The following is a 25470-nucleotide window of genomic DNA, read 5'->3' as shown; positions in this document are numbered from 1 at the left end:
CACCGCCGAAGTTTTCTAGAGACTCTACCCATCTACCATCCCATTAGTCAAGTATGATGCCTAAGGTTATTTTATCTAAGCTGAAGCAGTGGAGATTTTGGGTCAAAGAATTAGGAGATATTTCGGGGGAAGACCCTCTTCTCATTTTACCTCTGAACTCTCTCCCCCTTAGGGACCCATCTTCACTCCCAAGCTTCCAGTCGCCTAATGGGAACCTCTACCTAGAAATTCCAAAGGCACCCAAACTTGATATGTCCAAAACCAAATCATTTCTGTCACGTTTCCACCTCTTTTCCACTGAAATGCTCCAGATCCAGAAAACTGACCTATCGCTGTGGCTGAGACCACGGTGGTAACCATGACGATAACCATGGCAACCAAATTCCCTAACGAAGTCACACGGAGTGCAGACATGAAGCAGGAGACACAGAGGGACGACAAGCCCGTCCTCTCCCGCGTTGGGCACAAAATGGGACATTTAAGGGCATATACACGACAGCGCCTGCGCACCAAGGCACGGAACGAAAGGGTGACGAACATACGTCACGGAGTTTCGCGAAGCCCGGAAGTCAAGGCATCGGCGGCTGGTGCAGAACCGCGGTTTCGGTTCCGGGAGTCCGGATTTTTGTGCGCCCAGGCCTTGCTTTCGCGCCCGGCTGGGGATAACTGCGCAGCCACCGTAGGGCTGGCCGACCGCCAGGCGCGGGCGCGCGAGCGGGCGCGCAGGCGTTTGTGCGCACGCGCCCTCGGACGCGCGTGCGCGCGTATAGTCCGGGAACTGGGAACAGGAAGCAGAGGGGAAGGGGTGGGGTTGAACCCGGGTCTCGCGCATGCGGGCGGCATACAAAGCATTTGGCGGGTTTTTCCGGGCTGCTCTGCTCTAATCCGGTCTTGAGATGTTCAGTGGTGGCTTTTAGGAAGCTGGACGTTCTCCCCAGGAGAACGACTTCTCAAGATTTCTGCTCTCTTCCTTCAGGCGTTTGGGGGCTTCAAGAAAAAGAAAACGTGTTTCTCCGTGACTGACGGCTGGGGCCTTCCGACGGCCTGAGGTCTTGGGCCATTTGGTCACTCTCCGTCTCGGTCCCTCGGAGGGTGAAAGGATCAGAGGGACCTCGTCCTGCTCATCGATCTCCACGCCTGTGGGTTTCTTGGCGTCAGGTCGGAGCTGGGTGGGCCCCGGCCCCGGCCCTCCTCCTGGGTCATCATGGCCGTGTCCGCCCAGCTCTTGGTGGAGGAGTTGGAGATCTTCGGCCTAGAATGCGAGGAGGCTCTGGTTGAGAAGTGTGAGTCCCTTGCCCCCTCCCTGGACCCCAGCCCAGGTTCACGGTCCCGCTCGGTTCCGAGGTTCACCTCCCCTAGATGGGGCGTCTCCGTGTTTGTGAGATGAGTTAAACTGAGTATTGAGATTTGGGATGTGAGGACTGTGAAACGCTCACAGGGTACGGCGTGGATTTCCAAATCAAAAATAAGAATATGAAGAGCGATTTTAAATCGGCGCAGTCTCACTGAGTTTTGAAAATGCTTAAAGCTCAATAACAAAGCAAGAGATGTTGGGGTTTTGAAAAGTAGCTTTTTATTCCTGGCTCCTCCCTTTCCAGCCTACACCTAAACTTCTGCTGAAGCATCACTTCTCATCAAAACTGTTGGTGGTCTGTGCAAATATGAGTCCCTTGAGGTGGGTTCCTAAAATTGAATTTTAGCTTTGGAAGGAACTTTAAGGAGCTTCTCAGCTGTTTACAGATGGAGAAACAAATAAGGAGAGTTAATTGCCTGAGCTGGTCTGTGAACCAGGTCTCCTGTGCCCGAGTCTGGTGCTGCGTTGTATTGGTCCATCGTATCGGTCAGGGTCTGGGGCAGTGTAAGGAGTTGTTGGAAGCAAAGTCTTTGGAGGTGTGGACAGTCTCAGTTTTAGAAGCAGGGTGATTGTGCACCTGCCTTAATCATTCATCAGCATATTGAACTTTTTAAATATATAAAACCAGGATGCAAACGTGGTAATTTATGAGAGACCAGAATACTCCAAGTTTTTATCTCCAGGGCATTCTCTTCCTAACAGGAGACTTGAATGAGAAAGCCAATCATAGTCAGAAATTTATTTGGTGAGCCTGAAATCGAAACAAGAGAATTTATAAAGGCTTCCATCTCATGTAGGGCTACATTGGCAGTGCTTTTGGAATTCTAGACTTGGAATTCATAATTGCTAACCTCGCTGGGACTTTAATATTGCCTGACAGTCATACCATATTTCCCTGGTCTGTTCACCCTGAGTCTCCTATGATTATTCGTCACCTGCCGCGCCTTTAACGACCTTCTGTCCCACTCTCACTCTCAGCCGACGAACTTACTTCCTGTTTTGCTGAGAAGAATAGAAGGAATTAGAAAACTTCTTTAAGCTACCCCCATTACTTCTTCCCACTGACCTGTGTCTGTGCCATATTCCTTGCCTCCTCCCATTACAGTAAATAAATTCTCCATATTCCTGGCAAAAGCCACATGCTCCACTTGAGTCCTAAATCCCATTCCTTCTCCTCCTCAAGGACATCACTCTAATAATTCTCCCCTTATTTTCCGTTTTTCTCTCTATAAGGTTTTTTTTCCTAATAGCCTAGGAATGTGACTCTTAGACTCCCTCCGTTTAAATACTCCATTGTCCCGCCTTCCCACTCCAGTTATCTTCTCCCAATTACAACAAACCTCCTCCTCAGGATTACCTGTTCTTCAAATTTTTCCTCTTTAAGCCCACTTCAGTCAGCTTTTTCATCCCCACCACTTCACTGAAATTGCTCCTCTCAAGGTCACCGACGACCTTCACCTAAAGCCAGGGATGCATTTTCAGTCTTCGTTTGGATGAATAGCAGCATTTGATGCCATTTATCATGTCCTCTCCTTTAAAACACGTTTTTTCTCATAGCTGCTTGGATGCTCCTCCCAGGTGTTCTCTACCATGCGTGTCACCTCCTCTCAGCCTTTGCGGATTCACCCGCATCCTGAGCCCCGAGATGTGCTCGGCTTCTTGGTGATCTCACCTGGTCTCCTGGGTTTACATTCATGTGTTTGCTGATGACTTCCAAATTATATCTCAGCCCAGACCTTTTGCCTGATCTGCGGGCTGGTCTGCCTCCTAGATGTCTCCAGCTGGATGTCTCATTGGCATGTAAACTCCACGTGTCTAAAGCTAAGCTCCTGCTTCCTCTCCTCATAGTTCCTCCTGCTGTCTCCCCAGCTCAGTTAACTGCCCCCTTCCAGGTGCTCAGGCTAAACCCACAGCATCATCCTTGTCGCCTTTCTCTCTTCACACCCCATATCCAGTCAGCAAATCCCACTGGCTTTACCTTCAAAGCGTTTCCCACCTAGAGTCCAACCACTTCTCCCCCTCGTCCACTGCCACCACCTTGATCCAAGCCACCATCATCTCTCACCTGGACTTTGCCATGGTTCTCTTAATTGGTCCCCCTGATTCTGCCCTTGTCCCCTTCAGTCTGCTTAACACAGCAGCCAGGGTGACCCTGTTGAGTGGAAGTCAGATCGTGTTACTGCTCTGTTCAAACCCTCTGGTGATTTCTTGGCTTGCTCAATAATTACAGTGGCCAACGGTCTGCACCCCCTTCACCCTTTCAACTCATCTTCTGTCGCCTCCTTCCTCAGTGCATCCCAGCCCCAGAGGCCTTACCGATCTTGCTTCTCCCTCAGGATCTTTGCCTGAAAGCTCTTCCCCTCAACACTGTCTGACTCGCTCCTTTACTTCCTTCAAGTCCTTACTCAAATGTCACCTCCTCGGGCTTCCCTGGTGGCGCAGTGGTTGAGAGTCCGCCTGCCGATGCAGGGGACACGGGTTCGTGCCCTGGTCCGGGAAGATCCCACATGCTGCGGAGCAGCTGGGCCCGTGAGCCATGGCCGCTGAGCCTGCGCGTCCGGAGCCTGCGCTCCGCTATGGGAGAGGCCCCAACAATGAGAGGCCTGCGTACCGCAAAAAAAAAAAAAAAAGTCACCTCCTCAATGAAGCCTTCCCTAATCACTGGGTTTAAAATTGCCAGCCCAGGGCTTCCCTGGTGGCGCAGGGAAAAAAATTTTTTTTTAATTGCCAGCCCCTCCCCCCACTTCCCCACCCCTGTCCAAGCTTTATTTTCCTACAAAGCACATTTAATTGTCTAACGTATGTCTTTTACTTATTTGTTTTATTTTTTCATTTTTTTAAAATTATTTATTTTTGGCTGCATTGGGTCTTTGTTGCTGAACGCGGGCTTTCTCTAGTTGCGGTACACGGGCTTCTCATTGTGGTGGCTTCTCTTGTTGAGGAGCAGGGGCTCTAGGCGCGCGGGCTTCAGTAGTTCTGGCATGTGGGCTCAGTAGTTGTGGCGTGCAGGCTCAGTAGTTGTGGCACGCGGGCTCAGTAGTTGTGGCACGCGGGCTCAGTAGTTGTGGCACGCGGGCTCAGCAGTTGTGTTACACGGGCTTAGTTGCTCCGTGGCATGTGGGATCTTCCCAGACCAGGGCTCGAACTCATGTCCCCTGCATTGGCAGGCAGATTCCCAACAACTGAGCCACCAGGGAAGCCCTACTTATTTGTTTTCTGTTTCCCCTCCATAGTGAGCTGCGTTAAGGACAAAGGTGCGTCTCTTTTTGTTCACTGCTGTGTCCTTGGGCCTCGAACAGTGCCTGTCCCTAGTAGGTGCTGAATAAATTTTGATTGAATTTAAGTAGAGGATTATTTTCACTTTTCAAGATGAAAGCTGCAAGCAATGAACTAAGTTCTTACGTGTCTAATTTCCCCCTGCAGTGATAGAGCTGTGTGTTCTGTATGGACAGAATGAGGAGGGAATGGCTGGCGAGCTTATAGCCTTCTGCACCAGCACACGTAAAGACTGCCTCACCTCAGAGACCCTAAACTCTTTTGAGCACGAGGTAAGAACAAACTAAAAAAAAAAGAAAAGAGAAGAAAAAAGAACAAACTGTAGGCAAACTGATAACGTAACTCTCCGTGTCTACTCAGTCGGGAGACAGTGCACTGTATTGAGAAGAGTGTGGGCTTTGGAGTCGGGCCTGGATTTCAGTCCCAGTGTGAGCTTGGACCAACTAACCTAATGGCTCCGAGCCTCAGTTTCCTCTCCTCTCAGTGGTTCTCTTGCTCTGTACTTTTTATGGTTATTGAATGAAATAAGAATGGATGTAAATCACCTAAAACTGTCTTCAACAAATAATTGGTGTTAATATTAGAACTGTTATGTGTTGAAGGGAAACAGTCACGGGTAAAGTCTTTAATTTTTGGTCTATCATGCATCTTCTGCATTCTTCCTTTGAGGAATTTTATATCTTTGATTATGTTTCAAATGCCCATTATTACCTCATGGCTGTGGGGAACGCCTCCTCTATTACCTGACTATGGAATAATATATTCATTATCTTTTCTTCCTCAGTTTCTGAGCAAAAGATTGTCCAAAGCCAGGCTCAGTGCCTCCAAGGACAGTGGGCACGCGGGAGCCAGAGACATCGTTTCCATACAAGAGCTGTATCCTTTTCTGATCAAGGCCTTTGCATCAAACCACATATTGTATTTCATCATTTGTCTATCGTTATTGTTGTCACTGCATTATTGTTATCTGTTGCATGTATAATTTTAGAAACAAGCAACAAATGTAACTAATACTCAGGTTTCTTTTTTGATCAACCCTTGCCTTAGATTTTGGGTGGAAGTTTATTGTTTCTCTTAACCAGTGTTCTTAGAATTGAAGTGGAGGAGGAAGAGGAGACCCTCTTGAATGCTTACACCACACCCTCTAAGGTGCGTGTGCCGTGTTTGGAAATTGCATTCTACACATAGCATTTTTTTCTTTAGTCTAAAAATATCAGCACAGCGTTTGAAGTTCTAAGGGAGAAAATTCACCACTCATACAGTTTCCTGCTCTACTTCCACTTATGCATCTTCCTTTCCGATCACATGCCTAGATGTTTATGCATGATGGCAGTCCTCGTGGACACATGGTTGTCCTGCTTTCTTCAGTTATCATATCATAAAATTTTTATAAATGCAATTTCTCCATAATTACTCTTTTTTAATGGTTGCCTAATTTTGTATCAAGTGGACTGTAACTGAATGATCCGACTTGGGTGTTGGACCCCAGTGTGAGAGGTGGAGTAGGGCAGTGGAAAAGCATTGCCCTCCATGCCTGAGTCAGAGACCTCGGTGACCTTGAGTGAGTTGCTTTTATCTCTCTGAGCTGCCTTTTCCTTTCCTTTAAAATCAGGATCCATTCATTCACTTATTGAGCAGCTACTATATGCCAGGCACTGGGTGAACTGGTGAATGAAACAGGTTTGGGTGTGCTCTGCCCTCAAGAAGCTGGCAGCCAGCGCCGATAATATCTCCTATCTCAGAGGGCTTGAAAATTAAATGAATGTGTAAAGCGCCAAGCCCAAAGCAATGTATTCAGTAATATCAATAGTAGTTACTCTTTATAGAAAATATGTTTGTGGAAATCCTTAACCAGGGAGTAAGCCTTAATCTTTCAAAGTAAATTACATTGTAAGAAAGGAGGTGAATAGTTTAGGTGCGCCTGTCCAGAGCAAGAAAGCGAAAATGTTCACAGTGTTCTGCAGGACTGACTCATGGTAATTCAGCTCTCAGTAGACTGATGCATAAGTCAGATGCCAATTTACTTAATTTACTGTTGACGTATACACCCTTCTGATGGCTGAAATACCATATCAAGGACACCCCATTCCTGCTACAAAAGTACCTAAGAGGCTCAGTCACGGATTAAAATTTGTGACCCTGGAATCAGAGCTGAGAGAGTTGGGTTGAAATGAGCAAACAATTTGAAATATGTGTCTGAAGCTCAGAGGAGAGGCAGAATGGGGCTGGGCTAGAAACAGGAAAAATGCTTAGAACAGTGCCCATCACACAGAAACTGTCAGACATCAGTGGCAGCATGATGACAGAGTCAGAGCCAAGCCTTGGCCTTTCCCACCCAAACAGTGCCCGTGTCAGATCTTAGGGGCAGCGGTGCCCCTGTTACAGAGGTGAATATGTCAGTGGTCTTAGCTTGTCACCATTAAATATTTGGCTTGTGCAATTGACAGCTACAGTTTTGCTCCCATGCTCACCATAAATCTTGGCTCTCCACATGTCCTTCCTGCCAGGGAGAGATGCATTCGCCTGAGGATTTGAAGTTCCCATGATGTCGGCATTATGATTCTAATAAGTGAATAAGCTGGCATCCTTGGCTACAATTTGGGTTCCTGTGTGGTGTGAGGATATGCTCACCCCAGGATGTGAGACTGTGGTCCCTCGGTATTTCTCATTACAGGTGAATGAACTGGCACGTAGTATTAGTGAGTCTCCTGAGCTTGGTTAGAGGGAGCGCACCCCCAAGGAGCGTAGCTGGAGCTGGTTTGCTGACACAATCAGGTTTCACCGCAAGGTCTGAGGATGAGAGCCACGAGGCTCTGCTCTCTCCCAGAGTCCCATCCTCTGTCCATGTCCTGGGAGACCTAGAGTTCTGTAGCCCACTGTATATTGAAGGGTCTTTGGGGGAAATAGTTTGAGAAAATATATCAAAACCATAAAATCTTTACCATCCTATGGCCCAATAATCGTCCCTAGTAAGAGTCTCCCCTAAAAAAATAATCCAGGGCTTCCCTGGTGGCGCAGTGGTTGAGAGTCCGCGTGCCGATGCAGGGGACACGGGTTCGTGCCCCGGTCCGGGAAGATCCCACATGCCGCGGAGCAGCTGGGCCCGTGAACCATGGCTGTTGAGCCTGCGCGTACGGAGCCTGTGCTCCGCAACGGGAGAGGCCACAACAGTGAGAGGCCCGCGTACCGCAAAAAAAAAACAAAACAAAAAGACAAATCCAAATTCTAGGAAAAGCTGTGTGTGTGAAAATGGGCATCTCAGCATTATTTATAGTCACCAGAAATTACAAATGCACCCAGAAATAGAGAAGTAGTTAAGTAAATTATTGTATATCAGTTCAATCAACACAGCTACTAAAAAGGATGAAGATTGTGACAATGTGGGAAAATGCTCATAATTAATATAGAGCAAAAAATTCAGTGTATGTATTACTTAAGTGAAGGTTCATATTCAAAATAAGATTACAACTATTAGGATTTTTTTAATTGGAAAAATATTGAAATACTAGGAAGGAATATTTTTATTATTTATTTATTTATTTTTTGCGGCACGCCTCTCACTGTTGCAGCCTTTCCCGTTGCGGAGCACAGGCTCCGGACGTGCAGGCCCAGCGGCCATGGCTCACGGGCCCAGCCGCTCCGCGGCATGTGGGATCCTCCCAGACCGGGGCACGAACCCGTGTCCCCTGCATCAGCAGGCGGACTCTCAACCACTGCGCCACCTGGGAAGCCCTAGGAAGGAATATTTTTAAATGGCTCTTGTATAAGGGTGGTAGCATAAGGGTCTTTTTAAAATCTAGTTTCCATTCCAGCTCCTTAATGGTGGTTTTGAATCCTTTCTCTCCCATCTGTTCGTCGTCACCCCTGTAGGCAGCTTTGGTGGCATAACTTAAACCTGCAGCCAGGAGGAGCCCAAGGATAGGGGAATGTCTGCAGACTAGCTGGCCGCCTGGTTGCCGTCCAGGCAAGGATTTTGTCATTCCTCAGCCACAGTTGGTCGTCCCAGACTCTGGGGAGCAATGGATCTCGGGATTTGGGGGTTTCACCCTCTGCTCTGGGTATCTCTGGATTCTTGATGAGCAAAACCCAGAAAACAGAAGTGACCATCAGTGAGGCATTTGCTAAGTCCTCTCCAAGTGTGAGCTCACTCGTTATCTGCCTGGAGTCACTCCCTTCTTTAATTTTGAAAATGCGTGGTAGACTTTGCCAAAATAAATAGTAACATGGTCCCATCCCTTGTCAGGAAAATGTGTCCACGCAGGTCAGAACCGTATGCATAGCAAAACTCACAGCTGTTGTAAAGCAAAGAGAGGTGGGGAAGGAAAGTGAACACGCGAGTGATTTGAGAGGACAGATCGCCTGCTTGGCAATCCTTTTTGGGGAATGTTGGCGTTTGTTTCATAATTGCCTCCCAAATGGAGACATGATGCTGATGAATACTGGGTTACAGTTGACGAGGATTTCTCTCTGAGATTATACTTGGAAAATGGGGCCTTAAGAAGAAAACCAACCCTATCCTATCTGTGCCCTTCATTCGGGCACCGTTCTCCCTTTCTTCCTAAGGAACTGTACACTTAATTAGCAGCCTGGATCTAGAGTGACTGGGCTCTTTTCCTCTTTTGTTTCTAGGGTTCTCAGAAGCGAGCTATCACCACTCCGGAAACCCCCCTCACAAAAAGGAGTGTGTCTACTCGAAGCCCCCATCAGCTCCTGTCACCATCAAGTTTCTCTCCAAGGTATGGCTCATAATTAATTCAGCTGCCCAACAGCAGGCCTGCCCTTCCCTTTCTCTGGTTTCTAGTGGCGGCTGACACTACAGCATGACTGAATGAATATGAGTGGACTGTTACCTCTGCAGTGAGCTGGCTGGAAAGCCTATGGCTCTCTGCCCTCCCTGCTCTCTTGTCCTGTGTGGAAAATTACTGTTTCTTACGGTAATTAAGGGAACTCACTTTCTACCTGCTTTTCTGTGGCTCATTTCCTAGATCAGGAACTGATATCTTCTACTGAAAACAACCTGTCTATTCAGAAGTTGGGAGGCCTTTGAGTCTTGCCAGTAGAGGCAAATAGGTTTCCACCTGCTTCTGTTAGTTCGTGTGTTGTTGGGTTTTTTTTTTAATCTGAAGTATTTATTTTTAAAAAAGAAAAGCACGTATCTTTGTTCATAATGTTGCGTAACCTGTTCTTTGTCCCTCACTCGGGTTACAATTAGTTTCTGAGAGTTTTCTTGTCACTGTGAATCTACACCAGCTTAATTGGTATTTTATCCCTGCTGCCACCTCTGCACATAAATCCACAAAGATCACATGTGACTTTTGGAAATCCATAAATGACATGTCTTATGTGAGAGAATTCCATAGATGAGAGCTCTACTGAGGAGGAGAAAGGCGCTGCCACATCAGGATGAGGCAAAGGAACAGTAATGTTAACCAGTTAGGGAAACACTTGGCTGCTAGGAGTCACCTCTTCTAGACGGAGCAGAGCTTAAGACTTTCTAGCCCTGTCACATTAGAAAGGAGATGATAGGGAATTCCCTGGCGGTCCAGTGGTTAGGACTTGGTGCTTTCACTGCCGTGGTCCTGGGTTCAATCCCTGGTCGGGGAACTAAGATCCCGCAAGCCACGCGTCATGGCCAAAAAATATTAAAAAAAGAAAAGAAAGGAGGTGATAGCCGTCATTCAAGCTGAACGGTGGTTGGATTCTGAGGGACGATTTGACTTTAGTGTGGTCCACTCCTGCTTTCGGGAGTTCTCAAACGGGCTTCCGAAGTGAGCTTTCCAGACTTAGAAGGGCATCTTTGGATGCACAGAGATGGTTGGTGTGGTGTACAGAGATGGTTCTCATAGGTGCTGGCACCATGACAACAGTTCTATCCTCTCAGCAAGCAAGGCTTTGCAACTCGTAGATCTGTCTACAGCTGACGCCCTGTGAGCGACTCCCTGCATTAAAGGGCCGGCTGTAACGCCCACCCCATGGAGCTTCACAGGGAGGAGCTCGGAGCAGTCGGCGATGTGCTGCCTAGTCATTTTTTAATGCACGCCATTTTTTAATGCAAGCTGACATTAGAAACTGGCTTTGTAATTTATGAAAGTAACTTCTAAATTATTCAGGTAGAGGCAGCATTGGAGATAGAGGTAATTAATGAAGGTCGCTTTCTGTAGCCTCCCTGGGAAGGAGGAACTGGTAGCACCCATTGCAACAGTGCCCCCATAGAACTTGTTCCTGCAGAGTTTCGGAACATTAAATGAAGCCTGTTTTAATTGGACCTCTCTCTACGCCGTGTTCATGACCAAAGGGTTAGAAGACCTCGCTGTCCTCTAAGCAGATCAGCAATACCCGTGTGTCCTTGGAGGTGGAATTTATCAGTCAGTGAGTGGAAATACGAGAACTTGTCCGTTGAGACTCGGAGAATGGGAGTGTTTGTTCACCAGCTGACAGAACTCGTTATGCGTCCACCTGCAGAGACACTGGGGAAAGCTGATTCATTTCATTTAACTTCACTTCATTGCTGTTTCTACCTTGAACTGTGTCGTGAGATCTTAGGTGTATGCACGGCAACTTTTGGCTTATCCACAGTTCCAGGCTCTGATGATGTTCTAACAAACGCTGAAAATTCATAAGAAGAAAATAGTACTCGGAACTTGCTTTTTAATCAATTCAGAGTTTGGGTTTTGTTTTACTTTGTTTAGTTTTAAGCCAGGAGAAGACCTTTTAAAATGTGTCCTTGCATCTAAACTCCTCTGAACACGTTTGGTGTTCCTCAACCCCCTCGTTCCTGAAATTCCTTAAAGGTCCAGAATGTCCAACCCCATTAAGCTGATTAGGTTTATAAAATGTGAGGCCAGCCTGGCGCTCCTCCAAATCTCCATTTTCAAGAGGCAGCCTCATCCTATTCCTCTCTCCTTTTAGGTATGAACACACTAACACTAATGTCTTTTGCTTCCAATTAGTGCTACTCCCTCTCAGAAATACAGCTCGAGAAGTAACCGAGGAGAAGTGGTTACCTCCTTTGGCTCAGCACAGGTGATGTCTTGGTCCGGGAGAGAAGGCGCCAGTAACATCAGCGTGAAGGTCTTGGGGTATCCAGAGCCACTAACCGGGAGCTACAAATCCATGTTTCAGAAGCTCCCAGACATTCGAGAAGGTAATTGTTTTTCTCTTTGAAATTCTGGAGGATATAAAACCACCCAGAAGGGTCTCGAGTCAGTAACAAAGCTTCAGCTAGGCTGGTAGAACAAGTTTCAAGGTTGCCTTTGATAGATGTCCTCCGGGTGCCCCTATTAGTAACAGGATATGAGATGATAACTCTCAATATTTCTCCCAAATCACATCACTTTGCTAAAGAGAAAGCACATAACCATTTCCCAGTAACAACCACTTGAACTGTGTAAAGAAAGCCAATTAAAGTGTTAAAGGAAGCAAAGACATTTATGGCTTCTTCCTTGTGAAGAATGGAAGGCTTTCCAGGTTGGGCTTGGCTTCCTCTAAACCTCCCTGACGACCTGAGTGAGAGGAAGGCTAGGGTGGGAGCCGGACTGACTCTGGGATTGTGCCGCGTGACCCCCTGTGGCCAAATGGAAGGCCGGGCTCAGCAGCCCAACATCGGGAAATTGGCTCGGCCTTCAGAAAGTTACGAACTGGCCGGTGTCCTAGGCATCCTTCCTGCTTCTGTAAAATGACTGACTTTAATGTTTTACAAGGTGCTATGTTTTCTCTTCTTGGCAAGTAAAATGTCTTAAACACACTTTCTGCCCTCTGGGATTTCAGTTCTGACCTGTAAGATAGAAGAACTTGGCAGTGAGCTCAAGGAGCATTACAAGATTGAGGCTTTTACTCCTGTTCTAGTCACAGCACAAGTAAGAGTTATTCTAATAATCTTTCCTGAATGATATTGTTTTTTAAATCGATGAAAAAGCAGCCTCCTGCTTCCTTTTCACTGATCGTCTACCTTCTAGTTAGAACATCTATCTGGGATGAATTTGGTAAAATGGGTTATAAGTGCTCTCTGGTTTTGTGACCAGAGAAAATCATTTCCTTTGCACTTGTATTAGAGTCTTGCATGTAAACAAAGATTGAGGGATTCAAGCATTCAAGTATCAGGATATGAGGACAGCAGCAAGGTGAGGATCTCCAGAAACGGTGACTCACAGTCTCTCCCCTTCTCTGGCCTCTGTCATTAGGGACCAAGTGTTGCCAATCGTGTCTTTATGTCATAGTTTAATCTGGCACGTGCACCAGTGCTTTCTCTCTAGAACGTACTTTAAGGGGAGATGTGTTCTCAAAGATTCTTTATGGTACCTCTGTCATGTGTTTGCATTCAGAGAAGAATGGCCAGTTGGGGAAGATAGGCAAAACCATGTCATATAAGGAAGTTTTGGGGGAATTTGGGAGGAAGTAGTGGAGGGGAGGCTGGGATGTACGATCTCGTGGGGAAAGATTAGACTTCCTCAGTTTGCCCCCGGGAGTGGGAACAGGATAGAGGAAGCCACAGAGAGGGAAATTTCAGCTCAGTTTAACGAAGAACTTCCTGTTAAGAGGCACTCTGGTGTGTGGTTCAGGATATGGCCCTGGAGCCGAACTTCTGGGCTTCAAACCCAGGCTTCTCCCACTGTTTGACCTTGACTAAATTATCTAACCTTTCTGTTACTGGTTTTTCTCATCTGTAATATGGATGCAGTAATAGTATCCACCTTCGGTTGTTGTGAGGATTAAATGAGTTAATACACGTAAGCCTTTAGAACGGTGCCTGCTGTTTAGTGAGCTCAGTAAATGAGAGCTTTTGTTAACGGTTATCCAGGGGTGCGGTGCATGGGCTGCTGGGGGTGGCAAGGGGGCAAGTTCCCCTTAACTAGAGATGCTCTGGCTCAGGCAGCCACTTAGAGGGGCTCAAGCATTAGGTGGTGGGCAGACTAGATGCCTTTTAAGGGTCCTTCCACCCCAAGGAGCCAGTGATGATGTTTGTGGTCACCTCAGGCTCAAAATGATGCCCCGACAAAAAAAAACGTGTGGTGTTGTTTTGAAAAGGTCTGTGTCCCTCTTCATTACGTTGACCAGATTTTGAGCTCCTGTCCCAAAGACTGTCATTCTTATGTGTACCTTCGGCAGGAGCCCGTCACCCTGCTGGGCCAGATTGGCTGTGACAGCAACGGGAAGCTGAACCACAAGTCGGTGATTCTTGAGGGAGATCGGGAGCATTCCTCAGGCGCTCAGATTCCAGTGGATCTATCTGAGCTCAAAGAGTATTCTCTGTTTCCTGGACAGGTGAGATCAGGGGCATCTCCCACTGGGCACGGGCGTGCTTGTTTGCTCCGTAGTGTGTGTAGAGGGCTGTGGCTCCAAGAGTGAGCGTTTCGTCGCTGGCCAGCTGCCCCTCGCTTTTGACGTCTGATGCCGTGAGGTGTAGCTGGAGCTCAGGCCCAAGAGGGGACACCAGTGTAGGGATTTCAACCTTCCCCCATATGCTCGGACCTTAGCTCTGGGATCTGCTGCCAGGTTCAAACCCCAGTTCCACCCCACAAGGCGGGTGATTACAGAGATATTACTAACCTCTCAAAACCAGAGTATCCTTGCCTGTGAAATGGGGATGATAATTCCTACCTCACAGGAGAGGTAAAATGAGGTCACCCATGTAAAGTACAATTATTATTACGCCAACATAACCCCCTTGGTTTGTTTTCTAGAAAAATACCCCCAAGTTTACAATTATAGAATGAGAGTAGCTGGACAATACTTCTTTTTTTTCTGGCTACGTTGGGTCTTCGTTGCTGTGTGTGGGCTTTCTCTAGTTGCGGCGAGCAGGGGCTACTCTTCCTTGTGGTGCGCGGGCTTCTCATTGCGGGGGCTTCTCTTGCTGCGGAGCACGGGCTCTAGGCATGCGGGCTTCAGTAGTTGCGGCACGCGGTCTCAGTAGTTGAGGTGTGCGGGCTCAGTAGTTTTGGCTTGCGGGCTCTAGAGTACAGGCTCAGTAGTTGTGGTGCACGGGCTTAGTTGCTCCGCGGCATGTGGGATCCTCCCAGACCAGGGCTCGAACCCGTGTCCCTTGCATTGGCAGGTGGATTCTTAACCACTGCACCACCAGGGAAGTCCTGGACAATACTTTTAACTCTATCAGAGTATAACTTATTCCAGACCTCCCGTTCATCTCCCCTGTGATGCAAGCCTGTCTGCTGCCTGTCTTTCAGGTTGTGGTTATGGAAGGAATCAACACCACTGGTAGAAAACTTGTTGCCACCAGACTCTACGAGGTACCGGTGTCCCCCCACTCCCCCCCGGTTTGCTGCAGGCAGTGTATGCGGTTCTGTCTGTCCTAGAGCCCATCCTTTGTAAGGGCCCAGTTATTTGCTTCTCAATTCTCTGTCTATAGAGTGGGACTTACCTCTAGGTCAGGGCCTCGCAAACTGTTCCCCTAAAGGGCCAGACAGTAAATATTTCAGGCTCTTGCAGGCCGTATGGTCTCTGTTACAATGTCAGCTCTGCCATCGTAGCACAAAGGCAGCCATAGGCAACCCGTAAACCAACGAGTGTGCTGTGTGCTAGTAAAAGTTTACTTACAAAAACAGGCGGTAGCCAGATTTGCCCCATAGCCCGTAGCTTAGCAGTCCCTGCTCTAGCAACAGTCCTCCACAGATTTCCGAGGATGCGAGGAGAAGTAGCAGGACCCATCCTCGCCCAGCAGGACCTTGATCCTACAGGCACCTGTTTTGCTCCTGCTTTTTGCTGGGTGTTTTATGAGTTTAGCCGTGACCTTGTGCTACCCAGGTTTCTTTGCCACTCAGTAAAGAAAAATGGCAGGACCATCAACTCTGTAGGCTTTTAGCTCCAAGGGGCAAGACACCCACAAATACACCACCATTCAGTGCTCACCGCATTCCTGACCAAAGACAGTGCCGGGGGCAAAACCTCACCGTAGCTTCTCTTCTGTTTGAAGGGCGTGCCACTTCCGTTCCATCAGCCCACTGAAGAGGATGGAGGTAAACTTTGCTTCAAACATTATTTTGCTAACAATACGGGTGGAGGGTGGTGGACAAGGGTACAGGAGCGCAGTTCCTCAGGCCCCAGGGAAGCTACACGAGCTGTTTGAGAGCACCATGCCGGAGCTCCAAGGGCGACTGTGAATTGGTGGGTTCACTGGCCCTTTGTGGAAGGCCAGGGGTCTGGGCCTACATGGCTTTGTCAGCGTTATCGCCTGTGCTCTGACTCCACAAGGACTGTCGTTTAAAGACTAATGTTTAACAGGTATTTGAAGGTAGCTTTGAAAAGGGAAAAGAACAGCTATTTATTTATTTATTTAAATTTAAAAAATTTTTTTAAAGAGCAGCCATTTTTAAAAGAATTTCTGTAAATGCCATGTGATACCCTGGACTAGATCCTGGAAGAGAAAGGGGACATTAATGGGAAAACTAGTGACATTTAAATAAAGTCAGGAGTTAGCAGTAATATACCAGCATTAATTCCTTAGTTTCAACAAATGTACCATAGTTATATAAGATGCTAGCATTAACATTAGCAGATGCTGGGTGAAAGGTGTACATAGGGAACTCTGGACTATGTTTGGAACTTTTCTACAATTCTAAAGTTTTTCCAAAATAAAAAATGTATTTAAAAATTAGGCAAATTTCTCAGAAAGCCTAGAGTTATTTGGTCACTAACCTAGATGGGAAAAGACGAACATTTTAATAAACTTTGCTTCAGAACAATTCCAAGCATTTTTGTAAGCAAAGCAGAAGACTGCTGAGGATTAGCAGGGAGATGGCTGACACTAGCACATTGTCAACACCCCCTCCACGTTAATATCGTGTGAGGTCATTCTCAGTGGCAGCCTGGAATCAGGAACGAAATCTAGGAGTTTATGACATTGCACATTCGCTCAGAAAATAAGTGTTTATGGAAGCAAGAGTGCTGGTACTGGATCGACTTCAGGTAACGAAGAAAACAGACAGGGCTGAAATGCCCAGAGCCTGAGCTGTGCCAGGGAAGCCTTTGGAAGCAGTTGAGTAGGTTGTTAACAGACAGTTTGTGAGCAGCGTCTGGGCTCACAGCACCCTGGGTGTGGACACACAGAATAGGACGTGAGCCTGGCCCTCCTGGCACTCACCGTTTAACTGGGATTGACGTCTCCTGTAGGCTCCTCAGAACCATTAGCTTTGTCCCCCGCAGCAGCACGGCACTGCTGGGTGTGGCGAGTGTTACGCTTCCCCTTGAATTCTCTGTCTCAGTTGAGTTGTTGCCACTCTGGTAGGTGAATAATGGTCCTCATTCCTGGAATATATTCCTGAACGTATTACTTTATATGGCAAAGGGGACTTTGCAGGTGTGACTGAGTTAAGGCTCTCGAGATGGGGATTGTCTAGGTGAGCTCAGTGTAATCACAGGGGTCCTGATAAGGGAGGGCAGGAGGGTGAGAGTCACAAAGATTAGAAATGTTAGGCCACTGGCTTCGAAGGTGGGGGAGGGGCCATGAGCCACGGACTGCAGGCAGCCTCTGGAAGCTGGAAAGTGCAAGAAAACAGATTCCCCTCAGAGCCTCCAGAAGGAATGCAGCCCTGCCCACCCCTTGATTTTAGGACTTCTGACCTCTAGGACTGTAAGATGATAAATGTGTATTGTTTTAAGCCGCGAAGCTTGTGGTAATTTGTTACAGCAGCCATAGGAAACTAATGAAACTGCCTGTTAAGAGGTCAGGGGGACTTCCCTGGTGGCGCAGTGTTTAAGAATCCACCTGCCGATGAAGGGGACACGGGTTCGAGCCCTGGTCCGGGAAGATCCCACATGCTGTGGAGCAACTAAGGCCATGCGCCACAACTACTGAGCCTGCACTCTGGAGCCCGTGCGCCACAACTACTGAAGCCTGTGCACCTAGAGCCTGTGCTCTGCAACAAGAGAAGCCACCGCAATGAGAAGCCCACGCACCGCAACGAAGAGTAGCCCCCGCTCGCCGCAACGTGGCCAACAAAGACCCGCACACGTGGCCAACAAAGACCCAAAGTAGCCAAAAATAAAATTAATTAATTTAAAAAAGGAAAAAAAAAAGAGGTCAGGGATCTTTGGGTTTTGTTGTTGTAAGCTACAGAACCAGGTTCAGACTAACTTAATAAAAAGAGAATTTGTTAGGGGAAATCCAGGTAGCTCACAGACTGGACAGGTGGCTGGAACAGGCTTACAACACGGATTAGGGCTTAGTAACTCGAGGTGTCCAGGTAGCAGGGAGTCCCCCGCTGTCTCTTCCAGGCATCTCTGCTGGGGTGGGTCAGCGCCAATCTTTTTCTGTCCTTGGGTAGTTCACCTTGAGATTCCAGAATCCAGAGGAGAGTGTGAATGGCTTAAGCTGGGTCCCGTACCTGCTCCTTGGCTAGGGGAGGACAGTGCACCTAATTTACAGCCCCCCCTGGTGGAGGGGGGCGCTTATGGAGGACAAGGCTGATTCTCAACAAGGAAAGCAGACGCTGTGAGGAAAAGGGTGCCCCAAAGCAATGGCCCTGCACCCCATCACACAAGAGTCTCCCGTCCCAAGCCTTGCACCCCAGCCTGTCATTGTGGACTCCTCGAGGTACCAGATTCTCCAGCTGCACTCACCAGCAGATGGTCCCTCACACCGAGCACTCAAATCTCGGCCATCCGGGCCCCTGCCTTGCCCTGGCTTCCGGCACACCCTACTTACAAGCGTAAGCAAAGTCGCAAAAAGGCAAATACCACAAGATTCCCCTCAGACGAGGTTCCTAGAGTCGTCAGAATCATAGAGACAGACAGTGGGAGGGTGGGGGCCGGGGGAGCAGGAGTTGGTGTTGAACGGGAACAGAGTTTCGGTTTTACGAGATAGAAAGAGTTGTGGAGAGGGGTGGTGGTGATAACTACACACCATTATGAATTTACTTAATACCACTGAAATGTTTACTTAAGATCAGAGGGAATCCCCTGGAAGTCCAGTGGTTAGGATTCGCTCTTTCACTGTCAAGGGCATGGGTTCAGTCCCTGGCTGGGGAACTAAGATCCCGCAAGCCTCTCAGCGCAGCCAAAAACAAAGGTTAAGATGGTAAGTTTTGTGTTATATGTATTTTACCAAACCCCCAACCCACCCCACCCCACAAAGTAAATGTTGGGAGGAAAACCATGTAAGCAAATGGTACTTTGATCAAGTCTCTCCAGATGCCCACTTCCCTACCATGACTCGTGCGCTGCTGGTAAATATCTATCGAGTTCTAGTTGTTTGCATACTTACCTGTCTCTGCCAGCAATGGAGGGTTCTTTGAGGGCAGGATGAGGTCTTGCTCTTCCTGGATTCCTGGAGTTGCACACGTAAGGAGACTCTCAGTGAATTGAGTCCCGTGGCATCTTTCCCTAATTGTCCTTTCTCCCACCATCCCAGCGTCCTCTCATCAGCATCTTAACAATCTTTTCTTTCTTAGATTCTGAGCAAATCATGGTCCTGGTGGCCTGTGGGCCATACACCACATCTGACAGCATCACATTTGACCCCCTGCTCGACCTGATCACCATCATCAACCGTGACCAGCCCGACGTCTGCATCCTGGTAGGAGGCCCTCCTGGGACAGCTTCACCCGGGGAGGCACCAGTGGGAAAACTGGGGGGTCGGTCTTAGAAAAAGGTCTGATGAGGTTCTAAATTTTTAGGATGAGTGTGGGACTCTCCTCCTTTTTAAAAATATTTTTTAGTGCTCAGCCTACACCTTTGGCGAGGTGAGGTGTGCGTGGAATTAATCCAAAAGCCCGAGCTGTTTTGCCGCCCTGCCTTGACTTTACAGTATCCCCACCTCTGTCTCTTACTCCAGTTTGTGAGCTCACCTCTTCTGAAAACTCACAATACAACTGCATGGAGGTAGATTTCCCTTGCTGGGTTGAGAAAGGAAAAAGCCCGGTATTGTAGGAGGCAAAACAGCTAGCATCCAGGCGTCAGGTCCTTCTGCCTGTGATACTAGCTGGGTGCCCCTGCCCCAGCTGCTGCCTGGCCCAGGCTGTACAGGTGGCCTTGGAGGGACGATGGACCCTGGACAGACAACTGCTAGGAGAGGCTATGTGAGGGCACTCACACACACGTGTGGTTCTGATTTGTTCTTTCGGTACCTTTGTTTCTCCCCTGCGGCTTTATCTGCAGTTTGGACCTTTCCTGGATGCTAAGCATGAACAGGTAGAGGTAAGTGACTGGGGTTGGGAGGGGGAGATACCAGATACTCACATTCAGTCAAGCCCCCACTGTTACTTTCGTCTCTTTGAGTTTACCCTGCATCTGTAACAACCTAAATGAATCCGTGTGGCTGATCAGGAAAGCATTATCACAGGGCATTTTTAATAAAGGTACTGAATTTGAGGGCTTCATTTCACCAGAATACAGAGCTGTTTGGAAGCTGGGGGAGGGGGATCCAGATATCCGAGTCCCGGTCCTCCTGGTGTGCGACCGACCCTTGGTGCTGAGGCAGGTGCCCGCGGGTCCCGGAGGTGCGCCTGTGAAAGTACCTTCCTGGCTGCTACCCTCAGCTCCATGACCCACATCATCTTGCCATCCTTTGAACTTAAAACACAAATGACCCTTCTGAGGACATTTCTTCCCTTTGTCTCAGGAGGTTTTACCTGCCACAGAAAAGATTCCAAAACCCTCTTCTTCCTAGTCGTCCCCTCGGCTCACTTTCAGGAGGACTGATTCTCCGCCGCCTCCTTCCTGCCCCCAGCTAGACTCAGCTCCTGGAGCACAGAGGCCACTGTGACTCCTTCAGCTCCTTGCTCAGGGGCTGGCCCCCAGGGTCATCTGACAAGCGCTCAACAAGTGAATAAATGCCAAACGTCTCCCCTGTAAACCTGTCTCCTCTTTTCTTGCAGAGCTGTCTACTGACAAGCCCATTTGAAGAAGTTTTCAAGCAATGTCTACGAACGATTATCGAAGGGACACGAAGGTAAGAGTTCAAAATACTGGGCAGAACCTTACGCTTCCTAAGTTTCTCCAGGGCTTCTCATTAAGAAACTGAAACTATTCAAAAGTCGTGGTAGTTCCCATCCTTATATCCTTTTGAACTACAGAGATCAGAGAGAACCCTTGAACTTCAAGTGCACAGATGCGGAGTGAGGAGGCGTCTTTGTAAAACAAAGATAAACACACTTGAAAAGGCTACACAGACTTGCGCTCTTCCCTTGCTCGCTCTTTCCTTCCTTCCTCCTCTCACTCCCTTTTGTATAAACTCATATTCCACGGGAATCTTCCCAGGGTGGTGTTTGATGACTTACACCACAAAATCCCTTGTGTGAGTAAGTTTGGGGTGAGCCCAAGTCCTTCCCCGAGTCAGTGCTTCCCTCGTTTCATGGGCGCCGCCGGCTTGTATGAACCATCGTAGAAACTCACGAGGGTGGGGATCTTGAATGCTTGCCCCAGACCCTAGGGACGAGACTGGGAAAGGTCATAGCAGTGATGAGAAATGGGCAGTTCTAAATTGAGAGAAAAGCCTCTATTCCAGGAAGGGTCTAAGCTAGAAGTAGAAAGTTTTTCAGGAAGCTGACACCTCCGCTTCCTGTCCCTTCCCTCCAGCGCCAGGGTTTGAGAGAAATTGCCCTTGGTGGTGGATCTCCTCCTCTGGGGATCTGCCTCCCTGTAGCTGAGCTCATCAAAAACAAACATTCCCGAGGCTAAGCTTTTAAAAGTAAGTCTGTAACAAAGGTGGTTTTTAACACAAGATGTATAATCTTCTGCCCCTTGGCCGGGAGACCTGATCTCAGGCTTGATTAGCTGTAACTCTACCTTCTTGTACCAGCAGCACGGGCCAGTGTCGTAGGCCTCTCGGACTGGGGAAGAACACCCCCAACTGCCCCAGAGTCAGGGGGCATGAATCGTGCAGGTGACAGCCTTGCAGCTGGATCTGCCCCTCCCTCCCTCCAAGTGAGATAACATAGGTGCCTTCCCTCTGCCTCCCAGGTTTGTTGTGACCCTGAATGAGTTTGTCAGACCTGGAGGCCCCTAGCACTCCTCAGGAGATAAATCCCGAAACGGGAGCAGGGCTGGTGTCCCTGTTTTATCAGCCCTCAGATCCCCTCTGGGATAGGCAGGGACTTCGGGGCGGTGCCCTTGCGCAGGCTGGGTGCTTTTCGATTTGAGATGGGGTTCTGTTTTGGGTTCCTCACCCCGTATGGTATTGACAGCAGTGCTACAAACAAAGAACAAACCAGGCATTGTTGCCCTGGGGGTGAGCTCCCAGCACCACCAGGCACTTTCATCTGAGGCCAGTGTGTGCCTCGGGGAGAGGGGCTGCCCCACCCTTCCCAAAACAGTATAAAAATGGCCCTCCTTTGGGGGGAATTTATTTTTATTCTGAGAGGTCAGAAACGCAGAGCATTAAGCTGATTTATCAGTGAAAACCAGAGCCAGTGAGGAAGCACCTCCCCTCGCAAGAGCCCAGCGGGGGGGGGGGGGGGGGGGGGGGGCTTGAGGGAGGGGGAGCTTGAGGGAGGGAGCGGCTGCAAGGCCCTTCCCCACCGTGATGTATGAAGTTGTGCAATGCTCAGCATAGTTGGAATTTTCTCTCGGATCCCTCCCCCTGCAGCCAGCCTATAACCCTGAGCCAGAGGCCCGCTTCCTCCTTAACTGTTGCTCTGCCAAAGCCTGCACAGAAGCAGAGCGAGTCCATCTCTTAACGGCGGCGGCCAGCCGTGCCTCCGCCTTCCTGTCCATTACGGACTGAGCCCCGGGGATCTGAAGCACAGACTGTCCCCTTCGGGTCACCCCCCGGCCTGTCTGCCAGACTTCAGCACCCAAATCCATAGACTTGGCTACATACAGGGACTTAACTTTCAATGTCAAAGGGACTATAGCTAATTCGCAAAGTGCCTTTGGTCTCAAGATTCTGAATTTCCGCTGCAGAAGCCTCACTTCACGCTTTGAGCGGGCCTGACAAACAAGTGACAGGTGTGACAACCATCACCAACACCTTTATCCCATGTGAGAGGCAGCCACGTCCCTATACCTGCACAGGTGCCTGTACCTGCCTCTGGGAAGCCACTGCGTCTTAAGCAAGAGAGGGCGCTAGAAGTGAGAGCTATTGGTGGCTGTTAAACTCGCCCCAAAGTAACACTTTCCCTCTTTACAATAGACCCCACCCCGCCAAGGACAGGTTTTTTTCCCCCTTTCTTCTTCTGCGTGGCTGGAGAGGTTAAAGGTTGGCTTCTAGAGTTACGGGGTTTTTCTTCACTTACATCTTGTAACCCTAGAGATTCTCCTGCCTCCATCAAAGGAAATGTCTGTCATCTCTGCTTTTACTGTTGCAGTTAGATATTTCTTTCATCTTTGTAAGACAGGCTGCTGAGAAAGAAAAACCAAGGGCGTTGATTCCCTGTGCGGGAGGGGTGGGCGGGGCGGGCTCTTGGCGAACCAGAACCTGCCGTGCCTTCCCCTCCCAGATCTGCTCAGCCTGCCGGGTCCCTCCCGAGGGAAGAGGCCCCCAGCCAGGGAGGCTAGTGACGCCTAAAAGCCACGTCTGTTCACACAGTGTGAAGAGTCAGAACTTTGGCTTCAGATCTGGCTCTGAGGATTTTCAGTCAAATCCTCGTCTTTCCTGCTTTCCTAGATCTCCGTTTCTTCTCCCCTTTTTCTACGAAACAGTAGTCCTCTTCCTCTCTCGAGTAGAACGTCATACGGAGCCAGGAGAAAGCGTGTCCTGGGAGAGAGCCATGAGCCCCATCCAGGTGGTTGTGTGTAAATTAGGACAGGTCGTCTCTCGTTCCTGGTGTCCCACGGGGAACGGCACCCCGCCTTCATAGGAGAGCTCCGTTCGGAACTTCTTCCCTGGAAGTAGGCTCTTGTGTCCAGCTCTGACCCTTTAAGTCTGTCACCCAGCTATGCTAACTCAGCTGCACTCATTTTCCTTCCTGTTCTGATGCTTTTTTTGGCAAAGTAGCTCCGGCTCACACCTCATCTTCGTCCCATCATTGAGAGATGTGCACCACGAGCCCGTGTACCCACAGCCGCCCTTCAGCTGCTCCGACCTGCCTCGGGAGGACAAAAAGGTACCAGCGTCCCCTCCTCGACCAGGCAGCCAGAGTCCAACGTGCCGAAGGCGACCCAACTCGTCCCGGAAGCAGAGGGCGGGGGCGCCTTTGAGGCACACGTGCCTGCGTCTTAAGCTTCTCTTTGTAACAGGCAGGCGTGTGACTTACTGTCCGTTGGGTTGGTCCCCCTTTCACTGGTCCCCCCAGCCCTTGCAGACCCCCCATTTTCATGGGGAAGAAGTTTCTAGCTTTGGTGTGCAAACGTCTGTCCCCCGCTTCTCATTTTAGCGAGTGCAGTTTGTGTCCGAGCCCTGCACGCTCTCCATAAATGGAACGATCTTTGGCTTGACATCCACCGATCTGCTGCTCCACATGGGGGCTGAGGAGATCAGTAGGTGAGAAGGGTTTTTCGGTCCCGCAGGCAGTTCCTCTGGATCCTGGTCCTGTCCTTGGCCAAGGGGTTGCTTGGCAGGGTTGAGAGGGCAGCCCCTAGAGCAGCACTTTCTGCCAAAGCCTTTGGCCACTGAGTTTCTCTGCACCCAAGGGGAGCGGTGGGATGCATGTGTTTCTGTTACCACTTGTTTCTGTGGTGTTTGAGACCCTGAAGCACCACATCCATTCTGTCTTTGCACTTAACTTCTAGTCATAGAAGTTCATCTACTTTTCTTTGTTTGCCACATTTGTGACCTAAACAAGATGTCCCTGCTTGTAGAGGGTGACTGTGAATTCACCCCGCAGGGTGTTCCCCCTTCCAGAACAGTGTGTAGCCCTGCGGAGGATCAGACACAGCCAGAAGTGTTGAGCTGAGGCTCAGCGGTTCACTGCTCGCATCGCCATCATGGGAAGGAGTGTGGAGCAGTTTGCGTCCTAGGCGAGAATGGGTGTGTGTTTGTTGGCTCCGGTTGGAGGAGCAAGGGTCACGCCGGCTACAGCTGGCCTCGCGCCGGCACAGACTCCACGTTCTCTGGCACGATGCGGAGCTGGTGATAGCCTGCCTGGGCCCTGATCGCAAGGGGTTCCTGCTCTTTCCCTTCTCAACCCAGTGTCCTGCTCAGCAGACCGAGCATTTGCGGGCAGGTCTTTAAACTTCCCCAGAGGTACCTTCTTGTCACACGCCTTGGCCGCGTCACTTCTCTCTAGTTTAATAACTCCTTCCCGAGGAGAAACAGGCACTGATAAACAAGGTTCCACTTTCCGTTTCTTGCTTTTCTTCCTCTCCTAGTTCTTCCGGAACTTCAGACAGGTTCAGCCGAATACTCAAGCACATCCTGACGCAGCGGAGGTGAGCCTGCCCGACGGAGTAGCTGACCGTGAAGGGAGCGCTTAGGGCTCAGGGAGCTCTGACAGATTTGACCTCGACACCTTTCCCAGGCCACTACCAGGGAACTCCACCCTGGGATGACAAGCCTGCGTCCTGTCCCCTAAACACAGAGGAAAGGGAGAGACGGTCTGTGAAACCATGGAAACCAGTGACATAGAGGAAATCCATCTGGGGAGGGGGGTCCCTGAATCAGCTGCCGCTGACTGTCTCTCTCTGTCTCTGCAGCTACTACCCGCTCTACCCTCCCCAGGAGGACATGGCCATTGACTATGAGAATTTCTATGCCTATGCACAGCTGCCCGTCACCCCCGATGTCTTCATAGCCCCTTCAGAGCTGAGATACTTTGTGAAGGTAGGTTTGAACTCCACCATTTCCCAGAAACGCCAGAACCAGTCTCAGAAAACAAATGTTAGTAAAGTGCGTAAGTGAGCAGCGCCCCCTCGCTGCCCTCCCCGCCCCAGGGCACGGCACTCCGTCAGCCCAGCCTGGGGGCGCCGGAGACAGGTAGGAAGACCCTCAAACCATGGTTCGCACCTGAGGC

At 49.2% G+C, this 25470-nt stretch overlaps 1 protein-coding gene and 1 long non-coding RNA gene across 21 annotated transcripts in view; one reads left to right on the top strand and one right to left on the bottom strand.

Annotated features, from left to right (window-relative positions):
* The first annotated feature begins 398 nt into the window (after window positions 1-398).
* POLA2 (DNA polymerase alpha 2, accessory subunit) overlaps window positions 399-25470 on the top strand; it is a 26031-nt gene continuing 959 nt past the window's right edge. The window contains exons 1-18 of one of the 7 annotated variants that reach the window (XM_070046094.1): window positions 399-514; window positions 977-1283; window positions 4778-4902; window positions 5415-5506; window positions 5722-5779; window positions 9260-9366; window positions 11581-11774; window positions 12398-12486; window positions 13736-13891; window positions 14812-14874; window positions 15558-15600; window positions 19033-19157; window positions 19739-19777; window positions 20458-20531; window positions 23514-23625; window positions 23896-24002; window positions 24830-24889; window positions 25154-25280. In XM_070046094.1, coding sequence (XP_069902195.1) covers window positions 1205-1283; window positions 4778-4902; window positions 5415-5506; window positions 5722-5779; window positions 9260-9366; window positions 11581-11774; window positions 12398-12486; window positions 13736-13891; window positions 14812-14874; window positions 15558-15600; window positions 19033-19157; window positions 19739-19777; window positions 20458-20531; window positions 23514-23625; window positions 23896-24002; window positions 24830-24889; window positions 25154-25280 — 1650 coding nt within the window. In that variant the 5' untranslated portion in view covers window positions 399-514; window positions 977-1204. Of the gene's footprint in view, window positions 680-746; window positions 1284-4777; window positions 4903-5414; window positions 5507-5721; window positions 5780-9259; window positions 9367-11580; window positions 11775-12397; window positions 12487-13735; window positions 13892-14811; window positions 14875-15557; window positions 15601-19032; window positions 19158-19738; window positions 19778-20457; window positions 20532-23513; window positions 25055-25153; window positions 25282-25470 lie in introns of those variants that run through there. The other 6 variants (XM_060302938.2, XM_030833646.2, XR_009564772.2 and 3 more) reach the window with 6 other exon arrangements.
* LOC115840547 (uncharacterized) overlaps window positions 22066-25470 on the bottom strand; it is a 19758-nt gene continuing 16353 nt past the window's right edge. For all 14 annotated transcript variants that reach the window (XR_009564786.1, XR_009564778.1, XR_009564773.1 and 11 more), the window contains one exon: window positions 22066-25028. This is a non-coding gene — a long non-coding RNA (uncharacterized lncRNA). The remainder of the gene's footprint in view (window positions 25029-25470) is intronic.

The sequence above is a fragment of the Globicephala melas genome, chromosome 8, assembly GCF_963455315.2.
Source record: "Globicephala melas chromosome 8, mGloMel1.2, whole genome shotgun sequence".
In the NCBI taxonomy this organism is placed as follows: Eukaryota; Metazoa; Chordata; class Mammalia; order Artiodactyla; family Delphinidae; genus Globicephala; species Globicephala melas.
The sequence above is the reverse complement of the archived record's forward strand: the minus strand, read 5'-3'. Positions and strand labels throughout refer to the sequence as shown.